We start from the raw sequence: 23,656 nt of genomic DNA, 5'->3' as shown, positions 1-23,656 counted from the left end.
ACACACACACACACACACACACACACACACACACACACACAGAGACTCATCTGTTAGCCATCAGCAGCCAGTCAATGACAACAGACTCACATGGGTTGGGCTCAGTGCACTCACACACGATCACATACTATTCTTATGATGTATGGATCTGTGTGCGTGTGTGTGTGTGTGTGCGTGTGTGTGTGTGTGTGTGTGTGTGCAGCTGTGAGATTTGGAGCATTTACCTCTCGATCCAGTTTAACATCAGTCCCAGTATGTGACTGGAGGGGAATTCTAGCCAAAATCTCCTTCTTCTACTTCAGTATTTTGTGTCTTTTTGTTCTTGCTCAGTAATGATCGACTCTGTTTTGTAAAGATTTAATCTGATCAATCCTTAAATTCAACCTCTCAGAGGATCATTGACTTTGATCAAACGTTATCCAGCAGACGGACCTCAGGTGGGATTTACAATCCCTCCATACTGGTCTTCTCCCAGTCTGCTGACCTATCTTATATCAGAGAACTAAACGTTAAATCTCATGAAAGCTTGTGTCAAACACAACTGCTTTATGGTCTGTTTGACTCTAAATGGACCATCATTTACTAAATGAACATCATGCTGTATTGAAGAAGACTTGAAACTAGAGATTGAGACCATAAACTCATGTTTACAATGTTTACTGAGGTAATAAATCAAGAGAGAAGTAGAGTCATTTTCTCATAGACTTCTATACAACCAGAGGAGTCGCCCCCTGGTGGACACTAGAGAGAATGCAGCTTTAACACATGAAGCTCTGACTTCTCTTTAAAGAAGGTTGTCTCCTCATCTTAGTGTCACGAGTTTCTTTTCAAATTTTATGCAAATTTTAAACAACTTTGACGCAAACATTTTAAATGACTAAGCAAAAAATTATACCAAAAACTGTTGATCTCAAGATCACCACATGAAAGATAATGTTTGAATCATCTCACTTTAGGCCTTCCGTAAAAACGAGCTTTTGCAATAATTCTGAACACTGAACTGAACGACATTTGGTATTTTCACACCATCGTTCTGAAGGAATCATCGGTTCTGTTCTCACCTGCAGAGCCGTGAGAAACTCTTTCCCCGCCGGTTCAGTTGACATCTGGTCTCGTCTCACCGACCGGACTGAAACTTCCCGGCGAACACTTGTGAACTTGTTCTTGGCTCGTCTCCAGCAAACTGGAGGCTGTGACTCCACCTTAGAAACAGAGATCTGAGTCCGTCTCTTTGATTCTTGTCTTCTGCTGCTCTCCGTGTTTGAACACCGGATGACGACATGAACAATAGTGGAAAATGAGAAGAAGAAGATTCAAAGCTTCCTCATAACTCCAGCTTGTATCTGAACGGTGACACAAAGTAAAATGTTGTTTTCAGGAATTTAAAATGTGAAGTGCTCCAAACCAAATCAACAAGTTTTACAACGTTAATCTGGGCAGTTAGTATTCAGTGCTGTCGTTAGTTTTCATTTTTAGTAGTTTATAGTTTTAGTCTCATGAGTCAAGTTTCTATAAAAGTTTTATGGAACTTTTTCAACCAAATTTCCAGAAAAAAAAGGTAAAGACGATACCAACTACTGCGTTTGAATACTAGCTCATTGGTTGATTGAGATATGAGAAGAGTTCATATTCATAAAACAAATAAAACCAACATGAGTTTGATTGATATTCCTTTGAGTACAACATTTAAATATTAGTTTTTGCAAATGAACCCTTCTGGTGAAGCTGATTGACCTTTCAAAGCAGATGGATTCTCACCAGATCACGAGAGAATCCATCAAGAAGAAGAAGAAGAAGAAGAAGAAGAAGGAGTAAAAGAAGAAGAAGAAGAAGGAGTAAAAGAAGAAGAATGAGAGGAAGAAGAAGAAGAAGAAGAAGAAGAAGAAGAAGAAGAACCATGAGGAGGACATGATGGAAGCATGACATTTGTGTTACTTTCATGTGTTCATGTGAGGAAGGTTAAGTCATCGTTTATTCTCAAAGTCTGGTTCTGATTTTACTGCTCACACAACAGGAAAACACTGAGATATTCCTCATCGATCTTTCATCGTTTCGCTTATTTTTATATCTTCTAAACATTTCTGAGAGTTTTTAAATCATAAATATTAAAGTGGTGATTAGTTTAGCTCTGATAAAAACACTGAAACAAACATGGACGCCTCGCTGCCTGTTATTAATTAATAACACATTTAATGGTGTATCGTTAATACAAAGCGTGTGTGTGTGTGTGTGTGTGTGTGTGTGACAGTGAGGTCAGGACACACATGTGTGCCGTGTCTCCCTGCAGACCGACATGAGGTCGGTGTTACGGAGCAAACGGTGACCCACAGGATTCAGTTTCATGTGTTCACCGCCTCTGCTTCCTCTAACATACACACACGCACACACACACACACACACACACACACACACACACACACACACACACACACACACACACACACACACACACACACACACACTCTGAGGAATGTGTTGTACAGTGAAATGTGAGCCTGTGGGTACAGCTGGGTGTGTTATGATGTGATGTACTTGGCTGAAAACAATGAAAACACAGCTTTAAGAGAGCGCTCACACTCAGGGTCTCTAATTGCATCTGTGCCACGGACACACACACACACACACACACACACACACACACCTGGGTAAAGTCTCTAGTTTTATATTTGAGTTTATTCTCTGAATGTATCTTCTTTATTTATTTACAGTCACACCAACGTCTACATGTAGAACTCGTCTACAGTGACATGAACTGAACCACTGATATACGAGACACGACAGATCGCTTCATGTGACGGGGAAGTCGATCTGCTTCACCCTCATGGAGGCCGTAACATCTTTACTGGAAGCTCAAAGTAGGGACGCAGCGATCTCCATTCGGGTACCTGAGGTTTGTGTGTGTAATCAATAAGCTGCATGACTCACTGTGAGCAAGAGACTGACATCATTCTTCTGTGTGTAAGACAGCATCAGGCCAGACTGAAACCATGCTTTACTCATTTTGTAAAACAAAATGCAACAAATAAATAAACAAATATAAATGTTCTTAATTTCTATTTATTTAAATGATGGTATCTGGTACCTGATGCAGCTGTGTGTCTCAGGACCGATACAAGTAACGGTATCGATACATCTCGAGACGATACTCGATATACTATTTAACGATACAGCTAATAAGCTTCGATAGCCTTTGATAACGGACAGCGGTGCAAATTCACCGCGACTGCACATAGATCTACTTCATCGCTGTGAGCGAGTCAAGTGAACGTTATGATTCCAAAGAAATGAACACATTTCACCAGATTAGATTGTTGTGTGAGTTATTAACAACGTTACAGCAACATTTCCACCAACTTCAACGTCTGAGAGATGTGAGAGAAGCAGGTTTCACAATGTGATCAGGCCGCGATCCAGCTGTGATTCAGGTGAGATTCAGGTGAGATTCAGGTGAGATTCAGGTGAGATTCAGGTGTGATTCAGGTGAGATTCAGGTGAGATTCAGGTGTGAGATTCAGGTGAGATTCAGGTGTGATTCAGGTGAGATTCAGGTGTGAGATTCAGGTGTGAGATTCAGGTGAGATTCAGGTGTGATTCAGGTGTGATTCAGGTGAGATTCAGGTGAGATTCAGGTGTGATTCAGGTGTGATTCAGGTGTGATTCAGGTGTGATTCAGGTGAGATTCAGGTGTGATTCAGGTGTGATTCAGGTGAGATTCAGGTGTGATTCAGGTGTGATTCAGGTTAGATTCAGGTGAGATTCAAGTGTGATTCAGGTGTGATTCAGGTGTGATTCAGGTGTGATTCAGGTGTGATTCAGGTGTGATTCAGGTGTGTGATTCAGGTGTGATTCAGGTGAGATTCAGGTGTGATTCAGGTGAGATTCAGGTGAGATTCAGGTGTGATTCAGGTGAGATTCAGGTGTGATTCAGGTGTGATTCAGGTGAGATTCAGGTGAGATTCAAATGTGATTCAGGTGAGATTCAGGTGTGATTCAGGTGTGATTCAGGTGAGATTCAAGTGTGATTCAGGTGTGATTCAGGTGAGATTCAGGTGAGATTCAGGTGAGATTCAGATGTGATTCAGGTGAGATTCAAATGTGAGATTCAGGTGAGATTCAGGTGAGATTCAGATGTGATTCAGGTGAGATTCAGGTGTGAGATTCAGGTGAGATTCAGGTGAGATTCAGGTGTGAGATTCAGGTGAGATTCAGGTGAGATTCAGGTGTGAGATTCAGGTGAGATTCAGGTGAGATTCAGGTGTGATTCAGGTGTGATTCAGGTGAGATTCAAATGTGATTCAGGTGAGATTCAGGTGTGATTCAGGTGTGATTCAGGTGTGATTCAGGTGAGATTCAAGTGTGATTCAGGTGAGATTCAAGTGTGAGATTCAGGTGAGATTCAGGTGTGATTCAGGTGTGATTCAGGTGAGATTCAAGTGTGATTCAGGTGAGATTCAGGTGTGATTTAGGTGTGTGATTCAGGTGTGATTCAGGTGTGTGATTCAGGTGTGATTCAAGTGAGATTCAGGTGAGATTCAGGTGAGATTCAGATGTGATTCAGGTGAGATTCAGGTGAGATTCAGGTGAGATTCAGGTGTGATTCAGGTGTGATTCAGGTGAGATTCAAATGTGATTCAGGTGAGATTCAGGTGTGATTCAGGTGTGATTCAGGTGTGATTCAGGTGAGATTCAAGTGTGATTCAGGTGAGATTCAAGTGTGAGATTCAGGTGAGATTCAGGTGTGATTCAGGTGTGATTCAGGTGAGATTCAAGTGTGATTCAGGTGAGATTCAGGTGTGATTTAGGTGTGTGATTCAGGTGTGATTCAGGTGTGTGATTCAGGTGTGATTCAAGTGAGATTCAGGTGAGATTCAGGTGAGATTCAGATGTGATTCAGGTGAGATTCAGGTGAGATTCAGGTGAGATTCAGATGTGATTCAGGTGAGATTCAGGTGAGATTCAGGTGAGATTCAGGTGAGATTCAGATGTGATTCAGGTGAGATTCAGGTGAGATTCAACGTTGATCCGGCTGTGATCAGGTTCTGCAGCCGCCATCAGAGTTTGACGAGCCTGAGAGGAAAAGGCGTCACTAAACTTGACTTCACGAAAAACACGTTTCCTTGATTCCTCTTTACTTGTATCTTTTCCTTCCACCTCGTGTGCTTTGCATAGAAGAAAAAGAACTGATTGGAAATGCTTAAAGTTAAAAAGAAATCTTAGAAATATCAGAAAAATGTTTCTTTTGCTGAGGTGTAAAAGTTGGACAGATTTACTGAAACGATCATGAAACATGACACTTTAACATCCGCTTAACACACGAAAATAACAATAAATCTCACATTTACATCCAGCTGTTTTGACGTTCGACTGTCGCTCTTTTACTCACGACATCGTTTTTCACAAAATGTGGTGACATTCTTTGGTTCATTTTCGGTTAAACGTGTTAAAGAGAGAGCGAGATAAAGATGTGAGAGAAATGTGGATGTAATTAAGTGAGTTTAATTGTAGCCACACACTCTGACATCACAGCATCAGCCAATAGGAACACTGGAGCAGTGTTACACTCAGCCGTAACACTGCATTCATAAAGACGGGTCAAAAGGTCCGGTCTTAGTCAGCGGTTTACCTTTGAGTCAGATCAGATGTGTCTCTGACAGATGTGACAGATGTGACAGATGTGGCTCCTCCCTGTTCTCCGAGATGTGGTTCTGTCTCTTCATTGATCACAGATTTCACACGTCAGCGTCTCTTCTTTATTCCTTCAGAGAGCTATGAAACAAAAGAAAAACATCTTTCTACGCGTCACTTCACCTTTCTGATGGACACGGTGGCTTCACAGGTCAACAAGCAGCAACGCATTCAGTTCTCTGCTTCAGTGAGTTGATTATTCGTGTGCAACAGAGAAACACAAAGTGACGTATTCTAACGGGTTTGGAAGTGTGAGCGGAGAACACCTGGCTCAAATCCTGCTTCCCCATTGGTTAGCTGTGACGTCGTGCAGCTGGTGTGAAGAAATAATCAGAACGTCTTTGAGTAAACACAGAACAACATTTAGAGAGAAACTCTTCACACAACAGAGAAGACGCAAATGTAGGTGAGTCACAAACTGGATCAGAATCAGAGGGAGGGAGGGAGGGAGGGACAAAGGGGGAGAGAGAGACAAAGGGGGAGAGAGACAGGGAGGAAGAGAGAGACACACAAAGGAGGAGAGAGGGAGAGACAGACAGAGACAGACAGAGAGAGAGAGACAGGGAGGGAGAGAGAGACACAAAGGAGGAGAGAGGGAGACAGACAGAGAGAGACAGAGAGAGAGAGAGAGAGAGAGAGAGAGAGAGAGAGAGAGAGAGAGAGATATATATACTGTATGTATATATAAATACAAATACATGAATAAATAATAAAACACATTGAACTACACCTCTTATCTTTTTACACATACATCATATTTTTGACATCAGGCTGTATGACGAGCAGTCAATAAAGAATCACTGCAACACAAGAGGTCTCTGGGTAAACAGCCATAAATAAGCACAGAAAACATTGATTCTAGTAGTGAGAGGTTAACACACACACACACACACACACACACACACACACACACACACACACACACACACATACACAGACACACACACACACACACAGACACACACACACACACACACACGACTGGTGGACATAATAATCATTAATAATAGTTAATATTTCAAAATGAGCTCCATCTGAACCAACCACAGCAGTAAAATAATAATAATGTAATATATAATATATAATAGTAGAACAGTCACAGTTTAAATACTTTTATTTGACTGATTATGCCGATTCTGTCGTATTCTCATGTTGTGGTATTTGTACTTTTACTGGAGTAAAGTATACGAGTACTTCCTTTCATAGTGAAAAATATAAACTTTTTAGCTTTAACTTTAAAAGATGAAGCGTCTCCATTTTCAGTGAGCTGTGTGTTGTTGTTTCAGAAGAATTCTTTAAATGTTGAGCCAATAAAATAAATTGAAGATGAAGAAGAAGAAGGGAAATGAAAGAAATAGAGGAGGAGGAGGAGGAGGAGGGATAGACATGGACAATATGGAGTGAGAAGATCGAGGAGGGGGGGGGGGGGGGGGTGCGTACCAGTCGGTGCAGTGTGTGAAACGTGAACTGTGTGTGTGTGTGTGTGTGTGTGTGTGTGTGTAGGGGAGGATCCTCTCTCTCTAAAAGCCGCCTCAGAAACAGAGCGATCAGCAGAGAGTGAGAGGCACTGAGGAGGGAACACACACTCTGGTACTCTTAAAGTGGTCTATTGTACACACACACACACACACACTGAAGCTGCACTCTGGACTGACCACCTCAGGATACATCCCCTTAAGGACTGCGTTTCCCATCATGCACCAGTGGAGCCTCTCGGAGCTCCAGGGGGTCTCCGCCCGAAGGACTACCCAGGACGGAGCCTCGCAGGGCCCCCGGCCGAGGAGGGGGTCCGCCGGGCACCGGTGCCCGCCGAGGGGAGCCCCTCTCTGGGCATGGCTCCTGCTGGGGGCCCTGGTGGTTCCTGGAGCCTGGAGCTTTCTGAGCGAGGAGCAGGAGGAGCTGCTGGTGGAGCTTCATAACCACTACAGAGGACAGGTTTCTCCCAGCGCCTCCGCCATGCTGCCTCTGGTAAGACACTCGGCATCGGCCTTCATCCCACAATGTTTTATTCATTGTCATTTTATTCATTAAATCAACCAGTAGATGAGATATTGATGAAAATGATGTTAATGTTGTCCTTCAGATGTCAGGTGAAGGCTTCCTCTCTGAATACAGATGCACAAATACATTCAGAAGAAACTCTAAAGACGTTTAGTTTTCTCTGCAAAATATTTAATCTTTAATCTTTTGTGAACTAATTCCTCACAAGAATGTTTCCAAGAATTTCACAGCAATTAATCGGCTGGTTAATCTTGTTCTTAATCTTAATCTGGTTTTAGTCAGACAACAACTTCGGGTTCTGAAAAGTGAAACCGATGCTTCATGTGTTAAAGCTGCATTCTCTCTAGTGTCCACCAGGGGGCGACTCCTCTGGTTGTATAGAAGTCTATGAGAAAATGACTCTACTTCTCTCTTGATTTATTACCTCAGTAAACATTGTAAACATGAGTTTATGGTCTCAATCTCTAGTTTCAAATCTTCTTCAATACAGCATGATGTTCATTTAGTAAATGATGGTCCATTTAGAGTCAAACAGACCATAAAGCAGGGGATGCTTTAGGGGCGGGGCTACACAGTGATTGACAGGTCTCTACCAGAGACGTATACGGCGTCTCTACGTCACTCCTCAGTCCAGATATGGTCACTTCCTGTTCACTGGTTGATAAAAAAAAACTACGTCCACTTCTTCTGGATAGTCTGTGGTTTTAGTCTAATTTACGAATAATTCAAAAAAAATTCTTATAAACAAGAAACAAAAAGAAAAACATATCGGTCACCTTTTAAATGGTATAAAAAGCTGATAATTTTCGACCTAAAAGTCTAAAAACATCAGTGTTGACCTTGTCAAAAGGTCAGATCTGTAGTGTTTTGGTCAAGAAGAAGTGAAAGCTGCAGCTTAATGACGGTCTGTTTGTGTTCTGGAGGACAAACGTTGAAACAGCAGCTGTGTCCAAATAACTGTGTGAGCATCCAGCTCTGAAAACAGCTGCTCTGTTTTCTGTTACAGCGTTTTATTATAACCTAAAACATAACTGGTTTTCTGTGAGTCCAAACATGAAGTCAGAGTTCATCACTAGACCTCCACTAGAGGCTTTCACATGTTCATAAATGGTGCGTCATAGATATGTACTTATTAAATATGTGCTAGTTTGCATAAGTTTCCAGAACATAAATTTGAATTCTTGTTTTATTTTGTTGGTTTGAGAAAATGTAGATGGATGGAGCTCAGTGGTATTTGTCTGTGCACATGATTGTGGAAAAATCCTGTAAAACCTTTATTTAAACAGAAAAACTCTCGATATTAAAGATAGGAAGCGATGACAAAGACTCATCGCCAAACGTCATAAAACTAGTCACATGAAATAAGTCAGATCATCAGAATTAAACAAAAAATGCAAAAGTAAAATCATGAAGTTTTTAATAACAATTATAATAAAGATCACAACCTGAACCCAGATTGAAGCACAAAGGCTAACCCAGTAACGTTAGCACAAAGATAATCCAGTAACGTTAGCACAAAAGATAACCCAGTAGCACAAAGGCTAACCCAGTAGCATAAAGGCTAACCCAGTAACGTTAGCACAACGATTAACCCAACATTAGGACAAAGGCTAACCCAGTAACGTTAGCACAACGATTAACCCAACATTAGGACAAAGGCTAACCCAGTAATGTTAGCACAACGATTAACCCAACATTAGGACAAAGGCTAACCCAGTAACGTTAGCACAACGATTAACCCAACATTAGGACAAAAGATAACCCAGTAACGTTAGCACAAGTTAGCACAAGTATGAACATAATTGTCACATGAAGACAAATAACAAATTACACTAACCTTTAAAAACACTACACTCGCAGATATATATTTAAATCAGCAGAGTGTAAATCATCTAAAACGATATCAGTTGGTCTTTGGTTCAAAATATCATGAGAACTTCTGTCCAGGTTCAACGAAACTACCTGTAGATCTTTATGGTCCCGGAGGATGAATACTTGTGATTTTGGTGAATCCCCACATTTCTCGGCTAACCCAATAGCACAGAGGCTAACCCAGTTTGTTGCACAAAGGCTAATTCAATGGTACAAAAGCTAAGTAACGTTAGCACAAAGGATTAATCATAGTTACTTTACATTTGATTTAGTAGCTGATGGATAACAGTTAAAGAAACATCTGGTTTTAGTAAAGATGTGAAGTTCAAGTAGCTTGTTTATGCTGCTTTCAAATTATAAGTCATGACATGTTTTTGCTCCTACATTGTAATACACAAGTTATTTTTTATTAATAAAAAGTGTCTTTATTGATTTTGCTTCTGGTGTCTCCAACCTTCCATAATACACAGAATCACCATATACTAATATTCACAGTATATTAACCACTGCAATGTATTAAGGAGTTTCAAGCCTGAATATGAAAACTCAACAAAGAGAAAATTTGTTTCTACAAACATGTAATGAATGTGTAATCAACTTTCTTTTTTTGTTAATGTTTTTGGAGACGTCTCTACCGTCCCAAATGTATTCTAACTGTCTCCAGCTGTGAGTTTCTGTGTTCCTGTTGTGCTGAACGATACGTGAACGTGTCCTACAGCGATTATTTAAAGCTGAAAAAGATTGTGCGTGTGTCTGAGAGACGACGTCTGGATCAGATATTGTGGTGAAAAGAAAAGAGGAAGAAGGAGGTAGATAAAAAAGATAAGGAGGAGAAGGAAGCAGACAAGGAAAGGAATAAAACTGACTTTAGTTTAATAATTCTCTGTATATTCATCCGCTTGTCTTCTTGTGTTTCCCGAGAACACAAACACACATCATGTAATCCTCTCCGTCTTGTTCTAATTATCTTATCTGGTTTTCGGACACTTTGATTTTCCATTTCTGTTCGGCTGCCTTTCTCGGACACTTGAGTCCTGAATACAAAGAAAACCTTTTTTTATATATATGGTAATTTAATGTTTATTCTAACGCTCCAGTGAAAAAAAGAAAGAAGACTAAAGCTCTGTTTGTAGACACACTAGTGGCTCTGTGAGGCTTTAATACTGATTACAGACCAAACAACAAATATTAGCAACAAGAAAAATGTAGAAAGAAAAGAGTTCAAACTGTTACCATATCTAAAGGGTTTAAACATTGTACGGTGGCCCTTTTAGGACATGTCTCAGATTAAGGGCGCATTCCCGAGCCATAGTCCTCTCAGTCCGATACTTTTGGTCCGTTTTTCTATTTCGTCTGGTTCAGTTTCACAGCGCACAAATAAAAAAAAAGGATACGCTGAAGTATGTCTCGTCTTAAGAGCTGTAACGTAGAGAATCGCAGACTTTTCTCTTTGAATATCGCTGTCAACGTTTTTCAATTTTGACTTGGTTGTTTTGGTTAAAGCTGGACTTCGCCAGGCTTAGCGGTATGCTAACACGCTAACGGGTTCCTAAATACCTTCTTATAAAATACTTAAAGTAGCGCGTTAAACAACTATTTAATGTTGACGTTTTCTCGCAAACATTGAAGTTATTATCTCGATGATACATTAAGATTCATCATGTTTGCTTGATATTATTTCAATGTTTAGCATAGAGCATGTTTATGTCGCGTTAGTATGTAACAGTTAGCATGTTACCTTGATAGCCTTATGTCATCTTTAGCTTGTTATCATGCCGATGACATCGTGACAACACGCTACACGAACGTTACTCTTTGGTCACGAGGCATTCTGTCACGAACTGACCACTAAAGTCACGAGTTTTCACCATGAACGTGTGAATAAAGTGTCTCAGATACTGTGTGGTTCTCTCTGTGGCTGCTGAATCACTTCACACATCATTAAAGACTCATTTTAAAGTTTTTCCGTTGCTTCTGACTTGAGAACAGTTTGAGAGTCTCAGGTGAACCGGAGGTCAGAATTAATCCATGCAGGTTGTTTTGGTTTTGGTCGGTGGACCAGGGAGCAGCTGCTGCCGGTTTAACTCTTTATGGAGGCGTGATGATGACTGATGGCTTTTATGAACTCCCAAATTTGTTTTTAGGTTGTGTTGATTTGGGTTGACATCACAACCTTTGGTTTGTTTTTCATACCTCACCAAAGCAGAGATAAGTATTTCAACATCCAAAAGAATGTTTTCCCCCACGACGAACCACAGACGTCATGGTGACGTTATTGGTTTGTGGACTGATGTTTTGAAGCCTCAAATTCAACGATTTCGCCGTCACCTCCGTCGCCATGTTGTTTTTTTCACGACCAGGTCTAGTGATGAACTCTGACTTCATGTTTGGACTCACAGAAAACCAGTTATGTTTTAGGTTATAATAAAACGCTGTAACAGAAAACAGAGCAGCTGTTTTCAGAGCTGGATGCTCACAGTTATTTGGACACAGCTGCTGTTTCAACGTTTGTCCTCCAGAACACAAACAGACCATCATTAAGCTGCAGCTTTCACTTCTTCTTGACCAAAACACTACAGATCTGACCTTTTGACAAGGTCAACACTGATGTTTTTAGACTTTTAGGTCGAAAATTATCAGCTTTTTATACCATTTAAAACCTGACCGATATGTTTTTCTTTTTGTTTCTTGTTTATAAGAATTTTTTTTGAATTATTCGTAAATTAGACTAAAACCACAGACTATCCAGAAGAAGTGGACGTAGTTTTTATCAACCAGTGAACAGGAAGTGACCATATCTGGACTGAGGAGGAGCGACGTAGAGACGCCGTATACGTCTCTGGTGTCGACTTGTCAATCACTGTGTAGCCCCGCCCCTAAAGCATCCCCTGCTTTATGGTCTGTGTGACTCTAAATGGACCATCATTTACTAAATGAACATCATGCTGTATTGAAGAAGACTTGAAACTAGAGATTGAGACCATAAACTCATGTTTACAATGTTTACTGAGGTAATAAATCAAGAGAGAAGTAGAGTCATTTTCTCATAGACTTCTATACAACCAGAGGAGTCGCCCCCTGGTGGACACCAGAGAGAATGCAGGTTTAACACGTGACGCTTTAACTTCGGAGGTTGACTCCTGATTGAGAGTTTCATTGATCTCCTCCTCCAGTTTTAGATCCTCGACTCAAGACCTTCACGAATCCTGTTCGGTCAGTAACGGTGTCCTCGTACTCGATCGTCTCTTTTTAACAGGAGAACCACAAAAAGCTCAGCAGAAACGCTGAGTAAATTGCAGTCTGGGTTCCAGGAACAGACGGGTGTTTCCCTCCAGTTGATAAGTGAACTTTAGAGGAGGAAATCATCCTGGATGACAGACAGACAGGGAGTCGACTCAGGGCTGAGCAACAGAGGAGGAGGACTGTTGGGAAAGAGACGAAGAGCTGGAACACAATGTTTACATAGAGAGAAAAAATTAGGTTGTGAATGAGTGAGCACCCAGAGGAATGTGTGTGTGTGTGTGTGTGTGTGTGTGTGTGTGTGTGTGTGTGTGTGTGTGGACCAGGAGAGGTCTCAGCCCGTCTCTGCTGGTATGGAAGCCCCAAAGGGACATTTCCACATTCATGTTTTTTCTTTCTGCTTTTCAGCTGAAGAGAAAAAAGAGGGATAGAACGAGAGAAGGAGTGAAGGAAGTAGAGTGAGGAGCAAAAGAGAGAATGAGGAAGGAGGGAAGGAAGGAAGGAAGAAAAGGCAGGAAGGAAAGAGGAGATGAGAGAGTAACGATGTAAAGAGACAAAGATTTTTTTTAAAGGGATGGAGAGAAGATGGAGAGAACTGGGAGAGGATGAAGGTCAGTGTGTTGAACTGGGAGGACAGATTTCAGTCTGTAGAACGTAACTCCTCAGAAGATGTTCAGAAAGGTGGACTGGGACCAGCAGACAAACCAGTTTGACCAGCTCAAACAGAACTAGTACAGACTGACAGATTAGTCCAACCAGTTCACACAACTGGTTGAAACTGCAAAACCAGTCTGACTGGTTCATACGGAAATAATGGAAACTGAGTAGCATGTGTTGCATCAGCTAGAGACACCAGTTTGACCGGAGGTCCAGAGTGGCAAGTTAAGTACAAGTTGTACTGGTTTGTGGATTGACGTTTTGAAGACTCGAGTTCAGTGATTTGGCCGTCGCCATCTTGTTTTTTTTTGCAACCAGTAAACAGGAAGTGAGCACATCTGGACTGAGGAGGAGTGACGTAGAGACCTGTCAATCACTGTGTAGCCCCGCCCCTAAAGCATCCCCTGCTTTATGGTCTGTTTGACTCTAAATGGACCATCGTTTACTAAATGAACATCATGCTGTATTGAAGAAGACTTGAAACTAGAGATTGAGACCATAAACTCATGTTTACAATGTTTACTGAGGTAATAAATCAAGAGAGAAGTAGAGTCATTTTCTCATAGACTTCTATACAACCAGAGGAGTCGCCCCCTGGTGGACACTAGAGAGAATGCAGCTTTAACACATGAAGCTTTGGCTTCACTTTAAAGAAGCTGCAGGTTGCTACAGCGGTCGCTATGACAACAGTACACATAAAAAATGGCCGCCACTCCGACCATTATGCTCCTCTCGTTCTATTTCTATGTAGCCTCGGAGGTGCACGTTAGCATTAGCATCAATCACATGTTTAGTGACGGCAGCTGAACAGATACTGTGGTGAGTTATCTCATCAATGAGAGAAACAAAAATCAGCTGTTCAGACCGAATGACCTCCAGTGTGGAGGACAGAGTGTGTGTGAGTGTGTGTGTGTGTATGTGTGAGTGTGTCTGTGTGTGTGTATGTGTGAGTGTGTGTGTGTGTATGTGTGAGTGTGTGTGTGTGTGACCATGTGCATGACCCGAGAGTCATAACAGGGACCAGATGTTGAGAGAGCCTGGAGAGAGACAGGAATGTGGAGGAGACCCCTGACTATTGTTTGTGTTGTGTGTCATCACTGGACAAATAAACACACACACACACACACACACACACACACACACACTGTCCATTATATCGGTATCTTAGCAACAGTGACAAACCACATAATGGACATAACTGCCTGAGTTAAATACGTCAATCTGTTCCGGATGAGTCCACGTGTCGCTCTAGTCAGTGTTGTGCGATAGAGTCAGAGTAAACAACAGTGTGATGATGATGATGATGATGATGATGAACAGCGAGGCTCATTGATGAGCTGCTGCTTTGAGGAAAAACTCACCAGTTATTTAAATAACTCGTATTAAAATAACAAGAGTTAACTTACCGATGAGCGGACGTTTTTCTGAGGCGCGTCCTGTGGACGGAGGTCTGGCGGTTTGTTGCAGCTGGTCAGACACAGATAGACATCAGCAAACAGGATGAGCACAAGACAGACACCATCCAGTCACTACGATCGGCACTCACGTTTGAGCCAGATGTTTCAGTCTAAGTGAACGCGATATAGAATGTTTTCACCTCTCTACGCTGCTGTCAGACGGAGCTGCAGCTGTCTACTCTCTCCGGTCTCCTGCCGCCTCCATCGCTTACTTAGTGTGTGTTGTTGTGGGTCTTTGGCGTTTTAAAAGGGTGAGTTCGGTCTCACCAAAAGTTCCATAATAACTCAAACTAACTGACTGACGGAGGCGGCAGGAGACCAGAGGCTCCTGTTCTCTGACAGCTAAAGGTTCTGTCTCAGTGGATGGAGTCTGGTGGTTCTGCAGAGAGCGCAGATAACAGCTTCTCTTCCCCGTCAGAAAGATAAAAAGGGGAAAATATTCTAAATATAACTGACATTGATTGTTTCAGGAGCCTAATATACGTCCACAGCAGCACATTACTTTGTCTGGAGAAGAACCTCCTAAAAACACTCTTCTGAACATCACTACCATCCATTTAACCTGACTTCAGACAAACTGTAGCAGCAACAAATACCACGTTTTAAATAGGAAAGCAAAAATAATCTGTAAATGAATATGTTTCCTAAATTCACAAGAAATGAATATTTATAAGTTCAGTTATTCCTTCTGATAATCCCTGCAGCTGGATTTAAATGTTTCCTTCTTCCTGCACATCTTTTGCACATTTCCTCGGTATGATATGAAATATATCATTTTTCTGTTAAATTAACTAAATGTCTCACAAATCAAACTTCACTGAATCAGCGCCACGGATCTGTGGTGGATTTTACAACATTAGATAAATGATATAAGTTATAAAACTTGTTATAAAATGAAACGTTGCCACACAGTTTGTGTTGGCGTGTTCCCCGAGAGAAGTATCAAAACGTAATAAATCAAAAACAGCTACGCAATAAACTCATCATGATAATTAAAAGCAGTTTTAAAAAGGAGGAAATAAAATACAGATGGGATATGAACTGTAATAAAACAATCAATTTAATCTCATGAAGAACGAGTTTAATTGAGTCACTTCCTGTGTGAACACCTGAAGCTTCATTGGGTTTTTTAGTCAGATAAACGACTTAATGCTTCTTCCGCACACTCTCGTATCGGCGTAGGAAAGCACATCGCTATCGCCAGTGTAGCCTCAGAGCACGGTGAAATTAATTAGCAAGCTAGCTAGCTAACTAGCCAGTCACTAAGTGAGTGAAATTAAACAACTTCATACCAAAGACTATTGTCCAAAGCACATTGCTGTCCCCAGACAATCTGCCAATCACAGCACAGTAGTACTTGCCAGGAGTAACCAATCACAGCACAGTAGGGCGGGGCCGGCAATGCTGCATTCAATGATCAGTTGGAACTTGTAGTATTTTCAGTCGGGGGTTTCGGCACAATTTAAATATCTGCTTCACAATATTTTCTAGAAAAGAGGATTTAAAGTCTGGTCGTTTAGTCCACGCCAACATTTGTTCTCCTGAACTTCTGCTGGTTCTCTGCAGAGATGGGACCCGAGCCTGAAGGTGATCGCAGAGGGCTACGCCGCCAAATGCATCTGGAACCACAACCCAGAACTGGAGGACACCGGAGAGAACCTGTTCGCCGGTAGCGGGCCTCTGGACCTCCGAGAGGCTCTGGAGAAGTGGTTTCTGGGTGAGTTCCCTTGTCTGTTTGTAGAACCAAACTCTGCAGAAGCTGGTCCTCCAGCTCAAAGAGATATCTTCCTTCTGCACCAAAAAGACTAAGTTAGCATCTAGCACTCAGGTGTGTTTCTCAGTGTTTGGTGGAGACCAAAACTAGAGCTAAACTAGAGCTAAACTAGAGCTAAACTAGAGCAAAACTAGAGCTAAACTAGAGCTAAACTAGAGCAAAACTAGAGCTAAACTAGAGCTAAACTAGAGCTAAACTAGAGCTAAACTAGAGCAAAAGTAGAGCTAAACTAGAGCTAAACTAGAGCTAAACTAGAGCAAAACTAGAGCTAAACTAGAGCTAAACTAGAGCTAAACTAGAGCTAAACTAGAGCAAAACTAGAGCTAAACTAGAGCTAAACTAGAGCTAAACTAGAGCTAAACTAGAGCTCAAAGAGAGCGAACATTGGACTCAAACAAGCTAACAGGTGTAAAACACTACGTTTAATGATGCATGAATGTGTTTGAAGGTCTTTACTTCGCAAGTTAATGCATCAGTAATAATAATCCGACGATATAATAAATATGTGATGACACAACATTCTGTTAAGGGGCCATTCTGCATCATTAGTGCTTTAACTTTGAATACCTTCTACTCTTACTTCAGTACAATTATGAATGCAGGACTTTTACTTGTAATGTAGTATTTTAGTGTGATATTAGTACTTTTACATAAATAAAGGATCTGCTTCATTTTAAAGATAATTAAATATATATATATTTATATATATATAATATTGTAATGTAATTGATTCATATAGAACATCTGGACTATGACTTCCAAAACAACAGCTGTGATGAAGACCAGATGTGTGGACACTATACACAGGTCAGATACAAATACATAGACGTATATATTTACACACACATTTGTATACCTGGACAGGATCTGAACTGTGTGTGTGTGTGTGTGTGTGTGTGTGTGTGTGTGTGTGTGTGTTACAGATGGTGTGGGCAGACACACACAGGGTCGGCTGTGCCTTCCATCTCTGTAACAACATGGAGGGTTTGGACTGGGAGAGAGTCTCCTACCTCGTCTGCAACTACTACCCAGCGTCAGTACTACTACTACTACCACTACCACGACAGTACTACTACTAAAACTAGCACTACTACTGCTGATACTACAACTACTACCCAGCGTCAGTACAACTACTACTACTACCACTACCACGACAGTACTACTACTAAAACTAGCACTACTACTACAACTACTACCCAGCGTCAGTACAACTACTACTACTACCACTACCACGACAGTACTACTACTAAAACTAGCACTACTACTACAACTACTACCCAGCGTCAGTACAACTACTACTACTACTACTACCACGACAGTACTACTACTAAAACTAGCACTACTACTACAACTACTACCCAGCGTCAGTACAACTACTACTACTACTACTACCACGACAGTACTACTACTAAAACTAGCACTACTACTACAACTACTACCCAGCGTCAGTACTACTACTACTACTACCACGACAGTACTACCATTAAAACTAGCATTACTACTGCTGATACTACAACTACTACCCAGCGTCAGTACTACTACTACTACTACCACTACCACGACAGTACTACTATTAAAACTAGCACTACTACTACTGATACTACAACTACTACCCAGCGTCAGTACTACTACTACTACTACTACCACGACAGTACTACTATTAAAACTAGCACTACTACTACTGATACTACAACTACTACCCAGCGTCTATCGTGCTGCTGTTAATGATACTACACAGTACCAGTGGTAGTACTGCTGCTGTTAATGATACTACACAGTACCAGTGGTAGTACTGCTGCTGTTACACGTCTGGTAGAAGAGCTCCACCTTGTGGAATAAAAACCTTTCTTCACAGTGTTTGAACAAACTTAATATATTTAACTATAATGTATTTATGTATTTATATTTTGGTTTATGTTCAGTTTGTTGCGGTGGTCAATTTAGAGATTTTGTTCTATTTTTCTCCCATAACTTCTTTCAGACTAAAGGAAATAAAACATTTATTTGTATTATTTTGTCTGTTTGTCATTCCTCTCTGTGTGCTGAAGGTTCACACAGAGGTATGGTTTTCTTCTTTCACCTGTACTGTCTCTTTAAATGTCCTCAGAGGGAACTACGAGGACGAGAGGCCGTTTGTTGAAGGTGAATGGTGCTCCAGATGTCCGGAAAACCTTCAGAAATGTGAAAACAACCTCTGTGGTACGACTCGCTCTCTTCACTCCTCCGTCTCTCTACATTCACCTCCGTTTTCTATTCTCTCTCTCTCACGCGTGTCTTCTGCTATTTTAACAGCACAAACACTTTAAAAAAAAAGGTTAAGTTCTGGTTCTGCAGGTTTCACGTCCAGACAGCTGCTTCTTGGCATCTATGTGGTCCTGAACCAGTCTCAGTGTAGTCCTGATCCTCTATATGAACCAGTCTCAGTGTAGTCCTGATCCTCTATATGAACCAGTCTCAGTGTAGTCCTGATCCTCTATATGAACCAGTCTCAGTGTAGTCCTGATCCTCTATCAGACCTCCATCAGTAAAGAGACCATCAGAGAGAAGATGGTCTGTTTCTATAGAGTTATTCTTGATGCTCGTCATCGGAGCCACCGGGTCGGATTCTGGTGAAACCAGATGAACTCATGCAGGTTCACCAGAACCTCCTTCAGCTCAGAGTCCAGCAGAGACCGGTCCACCGTGGACAGATCCGGAGCTCTGGAGGGAGGAGGAGAGCTTAGCTCCCGGCATCAGCAGCATCTCCTCCTCCTCCTCCTCCTCCTCCTCCTCCAGGAGCAGAGCTTCTCCTCTCTGGGAGCCAACACTGACACCACACTGCTGGAGATCCAGGACGTATTGCTGGACCCGCTGGAGGGAAGGGGGACATGGGAGAACCAGGACCAGGACTGAGGGGAGCAGACTGTCAGACCTGCTGCAGTAACATGAGAGGTTTTCTAAAGCAGTGATTCTCAACTGGTGGGTCGCGATGTTGAAGACATGTCGGATGACATAAAAAGAAATGTTCCTCGATCTTGGTCTTGGCTTGTCATCGAGGGGTGACGGTGGGTCCCACAGCCAGACCAGTTGAGAACCACTGTTCTAAAAGGACTCTGGTGCTCAGAGTCCACAGGGACCAACAGAACCAACAACACATGAAAGTTCCTCGTAGTAACTTTTAAAGTTTGTTCATCATCGCAAGAAGATCCGTGAACGTTTGGAAACTTATTTTCTTCTGTTGTTCTTTGTCTAGTTGCTGACACGGTGGACGACAACGATGATGACGATGACGACGACGACGACGAGATGGACGAAGAGGAGGGGACAGTTGTTCCTCCTCCAGGAACATCTGGCCCCTCCCTCCAGCCTGAAGAGGAGGAGGAGGAAGAGGAGGAGGCAGTTGTTCCTCCTCCAGGAACATCTAGCCCCTCCCTCCAGCCTGAAGAGGAGGAAGAGGAGGAGGCAGTTGTTCCTCCTCCAGGAACATCTGGCCCCTCCCTCCAGCCTGAAGAGGAGGAAGAGGAGGAGGCAGTTGTTCCTCCTCCAGGAACATCTGGCCCCTCCCTCCAGCCTAAAGAGGAGGAAGAGGAGGAGGCAGTTGTTCCTCTTCCTGCGACAACTGACCCTCATGTCCAGCCTGCCACCACCACCACCACCACTGCTGCTACCACCACCACAGCAGAAGGCCACTCTGAGGACCCCCAACATCCACATACACCTGCTCCGGGCACCCCCCCTCCAGACGTCCCCTCAACTCCACAGGAAAAGGAGGAGAAGACCAAAGAGAAGACGGAGGAAACTTTAGATAAGGTAGAGGGAAAAAAGGAGAAAGACGTAAAACAAAACATATACCAGAACACCAAAGTTATTGATGGCGGTGCCGACTCAGCATCCTCACCTTCTCTCCTCCTGTTAGTCGGTCTGACGGGGATCCTGACTCTGAGGCTGTGAGGAGCAGGAGGAGCAGGAGGAGACACCTTAATTGACTGCACATTACCGCGTTAACCTGCCCCCCCCCCCCGTGGTAACAAACACGATCCCCGTCTCCTCAGACGTAATGTGGGTCAATTAATAATTCACACTCATCAGAAAAACAGCTGCCATGTTCCTCAACATCTGCATGTAGTCTGGGCCGAGATCCGGGTCGAATGATGTGGTGCATAACCTGCTTCAACCCGCTCGGAATACAAACGATATTACTGCCAGTAAGTCACACTAGCTGTCCCCGTTAACCGTTGATCCCGCCTACAAAGCTCTTGATTGGTCGATTGGTGAAAAACAGCCTGATTCAGAGCTCTGAGAGCAGGCTAGCTGTTTCCCTTTGCGTCCAGTCTTTGTGCTAAGCTAAGCTAATCGTATAGATTTTCTCATCTACAAAAACAATCAGATTAGTGATTGTTTGTTGGCGACTTTAAAGTCCTTATTCCACGTTTATTTTTTTTTTAACCGAAGTGGGTTTTTAAAGTTCATCATGATGCTGTTTTTGTTCAGCTCATAAAACGACGAATAAAAACACTGAAACGTCCGAAAAACAGACGAAGCTTTTTCAACCACTAATGTGTTTAATTACAGAAGCAGGACGCTGACACGTGTTTGACATTGAAATGTGTTAATCTGGTGTCAGAGCTTTGACACAGAACGGGTTGAAGAGCTGCAACGAGAGGTTACTCACACAGCACCAATACAAGGAGAGCCTCTCAGATCGCCTCCTCGCGCTCCGCAGATATAAATATACTGTTTCATCTCATGTGTTTTGGTGTTTAGTGAATGCAGGAGAAATGATTGCTGAAAAGTCTTTGTTGTTGCCGACGACCCTGCTGCTGCTTCTTCATAATCTATATCTATTGTGCATCATTTACTCTCTGACTGGATCTGCAACTGGACGGAGTCTCTAATAATTTACATGATCTCTGTCACACCGTCTTCAATAACTTTAGCAAAAGACTGCTGTAAATGTTTGTATATAAGATTAATAAAGAAATAAACAAGATTTCTTCTTTTTGACAGTTTGTTTATTTTACGTATCATCTTTGTTCACGGTTTGATTCGCTGAACTGATGTCCAGCAGTGCAGGAAGTAATCAGATACTTCAGTAAAAGTACTAATACCACAGAGTAGAAATACTCTGACAAGTAAAGGTCATGCATTCAAATTGTTGCATAAGTAATTAGAATAAAAATATATTGAAAGTACCACGAGTGTTATGCAGAATATCTCAATTATATTATTGCATCATTGTGTTCTTTAAATGAAAGATGGAGCTCATTTTAACAACGTATCTGTAACAACACATCATCACTTATTTCTTGATGATATTTAGTTTTAATGATCTGAATCTGTACAGTAACTAAAGCTGATAAATGTATGAAAGTAGAAGTATAACATGGAAATACTCAAGTACCTCAAAACTGTAGTAATACTGTGAAGTTGCTCAAATATTCTAATTAATTATTCTCGAGATGCCAGTTTCGCTCTGAAGATATCACAGCGTTCTTGTCAACCTTGTGTTTCACGATAACTAACCCATTATTATGGGCTGTTATCCTCATTTAACGAGATCATTAATAACGAGGTAAAGGAACGTAGCTCACAGCTTCAGTGAGTAACTTCATGTAACATTACGTAACCGTGCCGCTGCTGCAGGTGTTGGTGGTTTGAATAACGGCGGATCCTCGTTTACTGTGATCACAGTGAGGATGATGATGATGGTGGAAACGGACCGACGACAGGATGAAGAGGGAGGAGATTGAAAATTAAAAAGTTTAAAGAGAGGTGGAAATAGAAAAAAAGGAGAAAATACAAATGTCGAGGAGGAAGAGAGTGCTTGAAATATTCATGGCTAACTGCTCTCAGGCTATTTCTGGTGCTACATTACTGCATAGAACTCAGAGTGTGAGTGTGTGTGTGTGTGTGTGTGTGTGTGTGTGTGTGCAGCTCTTCCCTGCAGCCGAACAGCATCTCTACTCTAATAGAAAGATCTTGTCTGATTGCATTTCTCTCTGGTGTGTCGCTCTTTTGTCTGCTCTATCAGTTTCTTTATTTCACTTTGTGCAGACGAGTTAGACGTGTGTGTGTGTGTGTGTGTGTGTGTGTGTGTGTGTGTGTGTTTGGATTCTTGCTAATTTGTTTCTGATGGAAGGAGACAGTTTGGATTGTTTTATCTTCTGTGCGGTGGAATATAAAGAATCCTCATGATCATATCAGGGTGGATTACAGCGTATTTTATTGGATTGTTTAAATGCAGAAATGCAGAAATAAAGCAGCTCAAACTCAGATTCTTTGTCTACCGACCTCTGCTGTGTGCGTCCACTTACAGCGCTGCTCTCCTTAATGTTTCCCTTCTATGCCAGTAGAAATGTGAGTGTGTGTGAGTGTTTAGTGGTGCAAGTGACTCTGTGAGCTGTGACATCCGGATCGACTAAATAATGTCTCACGGAGCCACAAAGCTGCAAACTCTCCCTCAATCCGCCACTTTCACAGCTGTCACTAATTAAAGATAATTATGTCGGTAACTTGATGGTTTAAAGTGCTCTCTGTACTCGTCAACCTCCAATACTGTCCACCAGGGGGCGACTCCTCTGGTTGTATAGAAGTCTATGAGAAAATGACTCTACTTCTCTCTTGATTTAGTTTCAAGTCTTCTTCAATACAGCATGATGTTCATTTAGTAAATGATGGTCCATTTAGAGTCAGACAGACCATAAAGCAGGGGATGCTTTTGGGGCGGGGCTACACATATGGTCACTTCCTGTTCATTGGCTGCAAAAAAACAAGATGTTAACAGACAAAATGCCGAACTCGAGGCTTCAAAAATGAGGTCTACAGAACTGTATCCGGTTCTCTTTATGTTCACATCAGCTCGTCATAAAGATTACGTCCATGTTTTATAAAGTCTAACGTCCTCGGCCAAAGATTGTGAGGGAAGAAGCTCCACTCTGTGTTTTCTGTCATTTCAACAAACTCACAACAGAGTGATACGTCGTCTCTCTAG

General features: G+C 42.0%; 1 protein-coding gene across 1 annotated transcript; it reads left to right on the top strand.

Annotated features, from left to right (window-relative positions):
- The first annotated feature begins 7,254 nt into the window (after nt 1-7,254).
- Nucleotides 7,255-21,655, top strand: LOC306711000 (uncharacterized protein). The gene is made up of 6 exons (XM_079179766.1): nt 7,255-7,653; nt 16,479-16,629; nt 17,426-17,493; nt 17,610-17,719; nt 18,794-18,885; nt 19,919-21,655. Exons 1-6 carry the CDS (start codon nt 7,381-7,383, stop codon nt 20,614-20,616), a joined length of 1,392 nt encoding a protein of 463 aa, XP_079035892.1. The 5' UTR covers nt 7,255-7,380; the 3' UTR covers nt 20,617-21,655.
- Nucleotides 21,656-23,656: the final 2,001 nt, after the last annotated feature.

This window comes from Pholis gunnellus (genome assembly GCF_910591455.1).
Source record: "Pholis gunnellus genome assembly, chromosome: 2".
Lineage (NCBI taxonomy): Eukaryota > Metazoa > Chordata > Actinopteri > Perciformes > Pholidae > Pholis > Pholis gunnellus.
This window is presented reverse-complemented; position numbering and strand designations above follow the sequence as displayed.